Here is a 7,354-nt window from a genome sequence, read left to right as displayed (position 1 = left end):
ACACCCGAAAAAATGGGATAGACGGACTCATGATCAACGGTTCCTGGTGCACTGGGTCCGACGAAGATCAAACTCGAGGCCTTTAAATTTTTTGCAAACAAATTTAAAGAAAAATGGCCCTCAAGACCGAAACTAAACAACAACCACTTTAAACGGATTACCCAAACTGATTGTCAAATGCTTGAAGCACCCATCTCATTGGAGGAAATCAAAGCGGCGGTGTGGGTGTGTGGAAATGAAAAAGCATCGGGACCCGATGGGTATTCATTCAAATTCATAAAAAAGTATTGGGATGTATTGCTGGGAGACATTGTTACAGTGGTCAAATTCTTTGAGCTCCATGGGAAGCTTGATAAGTCGTGTAACTCATCATTCATTTCACTTATTCCCAAGACCAAAGACCCCATCATGCTATGTGACTTCAGACCTATCAGCCACATTGGTTACCTGTATAAAATCATCGCCAAGATCCTAGCCTGTAGAATAAGGAAAGTAATGGGGAAATGCATGGACGATGTGCAATATGTGTTTGTTGAAGGCAAGAATATTCTTGATGGGCCGTTGATAGTTAACGAGATATGTTCTTGGGTAAAGAAGGTGAAAAAGAAAGTCTTGTTTTTCAAAGTGGATTTTGACAAAGCATTTGACTCCATTAACTGAGGATTCCTAGACTCAAACCTAAAAATTATGGGGTTCGGAGACAAATGGAGGATGTGGATAAAGGGATGTCTTGAATCATCCAAAGCATCAGTCTTGGTTAATGGGAACCCGACCAAGGAATTCTCAATCTCAAAAGGGGTTAGGCAGGGGGACCCACTTTCACCGTTCCTCTTCATCATTGCAATGGAGGGATTAAGTGCAACCATGAAGGTCGCATGCGAGATTGGCGTCTTCCAAGGTCTAGCTCTACCACACGGGGGACCAACCATCTCTCATCTACCATATGCCGATGATACGTTGTTCATAGGAGAATGGTCGAAAAGGAACATAAAAAACCTTGCAAGGATTTTGAATTGCTTCCATGTATCTTCGGGCCTCAAAGTCAATTTTGATAAGTCCAAGGTTTTTGGTATAGGTGCTAATATGCACGAAGTCTCTAGATGGGCAGCAAATCTCGGTTGCAAACCACCTTCTCTCCCATTCACTTATCTTGGGGTTCCAATCGGGGCGAACATGAATTTATCCAACAATTAGAAACCGGTGATTGAGAGATTTTATAAAAAACTATCTATTTGGAAAGCCAAAACTTTAACGTTCGGTGGAAGACTAACACTAATACAATCGGTACTAGGAAACCTACCAACTTATTACCTCTCAATCTTCGCTGCTCCGGAAAGGGTAATAGAAAAGCTGGAAAGAATTCACATGATGTTTTTATGGGGAGGTTCAGATGAAAAAACACGCAATCATTGGGTCTCTTGGGACAAAGTTACTGCTTCTAAAGACGTTGGTGGAATCGATGTTGGCACTATTAAATCGCTAAACATTTCTCTCATCATGAAGTGGTGATGGAGACTGAGGTGTGAACCTTCAGCTCTCTGGGCCAAAGCTATACTTAGCATGCATAATCTAAGCAACAAACCTGATCATTGTTATGCAAATAAATACATATCAGGCACATGGAAAAATATCGCAGGTATTGGCAACCATCTCCAAAAGAAACATATCCCAATTGATTTGGTGATATCCAAACAATTAACCTCAACCGGTGTTGTGTGGAAGTGTCATCTCATAATGACAGATCCTATTCAGTGAAAGCTCTCAGGAAAAAAATGGATTTCAATCCTACAATAAACACTGGACACTTCACATGGCTGAAGGAGGTCCCAATTAAAGTTAATTGGTTCATATGGAGGGCTAAAATGGGCAAAATACCTTCTGCTGCTGGCCTCTTGTCTAGAGGGGTAGTTTTGGAAAGTTCACTATGCAGTCACTGTGAAGAAGCCACTTAATGTATAGATCATTCTCTGATTGGATGCATATATGTGAAAATGGACACATAATGGGTCCTCAAATGGTGTGGAGTTCCCATGGATGAATTCAACACAATAAATGATATGATCACATATGAGTTTTGAGCATAACAAACAATCCTATGTGTGCATGTAACCCTAAAATTGATCTACGTTTTCTGTAATTGAACATACCATGTGAACAACAAAGTGTAAACCATAGAACACTAGCATATAATCGAAATTACATAATTAGGGTTACAATACATACCTTTGATTGTTATATAGCAATAACAATCCAATTCCTTGATGTTGTTGAAGCTTTGAGAACAAGTGCCACAATTGTCACACCTCTAATGGCTCACACCCAACACTAGCAATTGAAGGAGATTATGGAGAAGGATAATGGAGGGAAAATTTCGGCTTGAGTTCTCTAGGAAGAAGTCGCCGAAATCCATAGGGTTTAACCCCTTTATATACTACAGTTAGGAAACCCTAGATAAGCCCAAGTCCAAGATAATCTTAAACCGGGTAATTATCCACTTTCCTGATTATCCAATAAGGACTATTCTAGAAAACCTAGGGCATGTCAAAACCTTCCATGTCTATGGAGGGTTCTAGAATGCCTCTTGCTCAACTATTGAACAATTACAATTCAGTCCCTGCACATTTAATTAATTATTTTAATCCCAAAATTAATTCTAATTAATTTCTGATTAAATATTACTATTTCCAATTAATATTTTACTCTCATAATATATTAATAAATTAATTATTTCAATTTATTAATCAAATTAATAAATCAACCTCTTTCTCCAAAACAATCCTTCCCAGTTGCTAGTCTTGAGGGCAACCCAAAAGGACTATGCTACAATCAATTCAAGTACGTACCAACTATAGTTATGGGCTTAGACACCTAATCCAACAGTCTCCCACTTGGATAAGTCTAATTACTATAGTTTCCAGTATACCCTTCAAAAATTCACAAACAAATTGTAGCTCTCAAAGCCGATGTCGAACTATGACATAGTCAATTATGTGTCCTAAGATAAGTAATCATATAATCCTCCGTTCTGCAAGATATCATGTGGACAAATGACATGGAATAGAATCAATATCATTGTCCAATATTTTGTTTCCCGATTTTATGATTTGTAATGACAGAGAACTACTAATCGAACACATCAATTTAGTCATGGTCGGGCCCAACACTATAAGTCAGCACCAAATCATCGAGGGGCCCAAGATATCACTTTTTCCCCTTAAAGGCAAAAAGGAACAGATAAACTTTGACTTATATGCTTGTACTATTTACTCATCAAATCACACACAACAATACGTTTTATAACATCAAGTTACTAATGTGTTTAAGCATTATCAATGCACAACCAACTCGTAAACAACAACTCATATATCTCCGTTTAAAGGTTATAATATATTATCGTCTCAGAATTACTCGCGATAAATTCCATGAAGTAATTCTCTAAGCGTGGGTTAATCCAATACTTAAATATCTATTTCAAAGTACTCATGAATGTTGCAGCAAACCATTGCTATGTCTAAACCCCTTAGACAATCTACAATCCAATTCATGACAATCTTGATTCACTACTTACTTCCAGAAGTATGATCGACTATGGATGTTTTGAATAATCCAATTATTCGGGAAGTAAAACATGCAAAATGAAACACAATAATAAACAATCGAAAAAAGATAGTAAACAATACTCATAAATAATTCACCATTATTCAATCATCAAATGTCAATTACATTTATTTTGTTACAAGTTTCTAAATATCTATCTAACTACTAAAACTAATATCATCCTTCAGACCAATGCTCCTTGCATGCTGAATGTGCTTAATCCTGCTCGGACCCTTTGAGAGGGGATATGTTGGATTCTCCTCGGACGATACCCTCTTCATGAAGAGGTGACCTTCTTCCACTCTATGTCTAATGAAATGGTATTTTCTGTCGATATGCCTTGATCTGCCATGATCCATTGGTTCCTTGTTTAAGGAAACGGCTCCTTCATTATCACATAAAATCTCCATTGGCTCCTATATGAATGGACCAACTCCAAGGTCTCTGATGAAGTTCTTCAACCATATAGCCTCCTTCGATGCTTCGCTTGCTGCTATGTACTCTGATTCATAGGTAGAATCAGCCACAGATTCCTGTTTGGAACTTTTCCAGGTTACCGCTCCTCCATTAAGGGTAAACACCCAGCCAGATTGAGAACGAAAGTTGTCTCTATCTGTTTGAAAGTTGGCGTCACTACACCCGGTTACTCTTAAGTCGTCACTGCCACCAAGCACAAGGATCCAGTCCTTAGTTCTTCGCAGATACTTAAGAATATTCTTGACCGCTATCCAATGAGCTCTACCCGGATTCCCCTGATAACGACTAACCATGCTCAAAGCGAAAGCCACATCAGTGTGAGTACATGGCATAGCATACATGATCAATCCAACGGCGGAAGCATATGGAACTCTACTTATTTCTGCTATCTCTGCATCGGTACTCGGACTCTGAGTCTTACTCATTTTGGTATTACTTTGTATTGGCAATTCTCCCTTCTTGGAATTTTCCATACTAAAACGTTTTAGTATCTTATCCAAGTATGTACTTTGACTAAGTCCAATTAGCCTTTTACTCCTGTCTCTCAAAATCCATATTCCCAGAATATAAGCAGCCTCTCCCAGATCCTTCATAGCGAAACACTTTCCAAACAAAGAATTAACTTCTTGCAAAGTTGGAATGTCGTTTCCTATTAGAAGTATGTCATCAACATACACTACTAGGAAGGTCACTATACTCCCACTAGCATTGACATACACACAAGATTCATCTTCACTTCTAGAGAAACAAAACTCTTTAACTTTCTAGTCAAAGCAAAGATTCCATCTGCGAGAAACTTGTTTCAATCCATATATTGATTTCTCAAGCTTACACACTCTTCTGGGGTAGTACTTAGCATCTACAAAACCCTCTGGCTGACTCATGTAAACATCTTCAGCTAACTTCCCATTAAGGAAAGCGGTTTTGACATCCATCTTCCAGATTTCATAGTCATGAAACGCAGCTATGGCTAGCATTACCCTAATAGATTTTATCTTAGCTACCAGTGAGAAGGTCTCATCATAGTCTACCCCTGGAGTTTGAGTAAAGCCCTTCGCAACCAGTCGAGCTTTGAAACTGTGTACCTTTCCATCCATGTTGGTCTTCTTCTTGAAGATCCATTTGCACCCAACTGTCTTATGACCTGGTACATTGTCAACCAAATTCCAAACTTGGTTGTCATACATGGACTTGATCTCGCTGTCCATTGCCTCTTTCCACTTGGCAGACTCAGGGCCCACCATTGCTTTCTTGTAGTTAGCAGGTTCATCCAAATTTACCAGTGTACTACCACTGATAAATGTATCACCTTCTGTCGTTATATGGAAACCATACAACACAGGCAGAACGCTAACTCTACAAGAACGCCTAATAGGTAATGACTCGTCAATTGGTTTAACTGGAATTTCTTCCTCAGGTTTAGTGCTAGTATTTTCAGAGGTTCCTTCATCGTTTGACTCTTGAACTTTTTCAAGATCAATTGTACTCCCACTGTCCTCTTTGCATATGAGCTCTCTCTCTCTCTCTCACAAGACTCCCCTTCGTGCTATGAAGACCACGTTCTCATTAGGTCTGTAGAACAAATATCCAAAGGACTTCTGTGGGTAGCCAATGAAAATACATCTCTCACTTCTAGGTTCAAGCTTGTCGTGAGTCTCTCGTCTAACGAAATCTTCACAACCCCAAACCTTGATGTGTGCTAACGAGGGAACTTTCCCTGTCCACATCTCATGAGGTGTTTTGGCAACCTTCTTTGTTGGGACAAGATTAAGAATGTGGGCGACAATCTCTAAGGCATACCCCCAGAAAGAAATTTGAAGTGAAGCTCGACTCATCATGGAACAAACCATGTCCAACAAGGTTCAATTACGCCTCTCAGCCACACCATTAAGTTGTGGTGTTCTAGGAGGAGTCAATTGTGAAACAATTCCACATTCCTTGAGGTAGTCGTGGAACTCGATACTAACATACTCACCGCCTCTATCAGATCTAATCATATTGATCTTCCTACCCAATTGATTCTCGACTTCTTGTTTGAACTCTTTGAATTTTTCAAAGGTTTCTGAATTATGCTTAATTAAGTAGATATAACCATATCTGCTATAATCATCAGTAAAAGTCACATAGAATCGATTTGCATCCCTTGTGGTGGATCTGAAGGGCCCATACACATTTGTGTGTATGAGATCCAACAATCCTTCACCTCTTTCACAAGAACCGGTGAAAGGTGATTTTGTCATCTTTCCAAGTAAACAAGACTCGCTTGTATCATCTGACCTTAAGTCAAACGATTCCAACACTCCATCCTTTTGGAGTTGGGTAATGTGTTTATTGTTGACATGTCCAAGACGACAATGCCACAAGCATGCTTTGTCTAAACCATTAGACGAATCAATTTGTAAAACACTATTACCTAAATTGTCTACTATCATCACCGTTTCATACACACCATCAAAAGGTAAAGCTTTAAAATAAAATACACCATTTTTATAAGCATAAATAGATCCATTCTCATTATCAAAGGAATATCTAAAACATTGTCTATATAAAGCATGAAATGAAATGATGTTTCGTGTCATCTCTGACGAGTAGCAACAATTATTCAAATCTAAACACAACCCACTACTAAGCACTAAGTTATAAACTCCAATCTTGGGAACAGGTGACGATCCCCTATTGCCCATGATCAAGTTCATCCTCCCATGCTCCACATCCTCACTTCTTCTTAGCCCCTGCAAATCAGAACAAATATGAAAACCACATCATGTATCAAGGACCCAAGAATGAGAATATGATGAGTTTTTAGATAAGATAGTGTAAATACATGCCGAGGTTGGCTTTACTTTGCCATCCTTGATATCCTGCAAGTATGTTGGGCAGCTTCGTTTCTAATGCCCCTTGTCATTGCAGTAAAATCAAGTGGCCTCATTTGGGTCGGAAACAGGGGGAGGAGCGGAACTCGACTTTCCTTTGGGTCCATTACTAGAAGACCCAGCTTGAGATTTTCCCTTCTAGTTCTGCTTGGGAGGATCTTTCCTCTTTATCCCCTTCCCTTGACCAATGGACAAAACAGGAGCAGCAGCAGGTGAGGAGGCACCATTTTTTCCTTTCATTCTCGCTTCAGCTGTTCGCAGGAGGTTGTACAATTGTGACAAAGTAATTTCATTGTTGTTCAAATGATAGGTCAAAATAAACTGATCATAACAACTTGGCAATGAGTTCAACATTATGTTGATTGCCAACTCTTCATCAAAATTCACATTTAGTTTGATGAGCCTAT

General features: G+C 39.1%; 1 protein-coding gene across 1 annotated transcript; it reads left to right on the top strand.

The window, feature by feature from the left end:
* The first annotated feature begins 687 nt into the window (after window positions 1–687).
* On the top strand, window positions 688–1,194 carry LOC145163897 (putative mitochondrial protein AtMg01250). The gene has a single exon (XM_079082644.1). It carries the CDS (start codon window positions 688–690, stop codon window positions 1,192–1,194), a length of 507 nt encoding a protein of 168 aa, XP_078938770.1.
* Window positions 1,195–7,354: the final 6,160 nt, after the last annotated feature.

Source organism: Lactuca virosa, chromosome 3 (genome assembly GCF_052849685.1).
Source record: "Lactuca virosa cultivar CGN04683 chromosome 3, Lactuca_virosa_CGN04683_v6, whole genome shotgun sequence".
Taxonomy (NCBI): domain Eukaryota; kingdom Viridiplantae; phylum Streptophyta; class Magnoliopsida; order Asterales; family Asteraceae; genus Lactuca; species Lactuca virosa.
The sequence above is the reverse complement of the archived record's forward strand: the minus strand, read 5'-3'. Positions and strand labels throughout refer to the sequence as shown.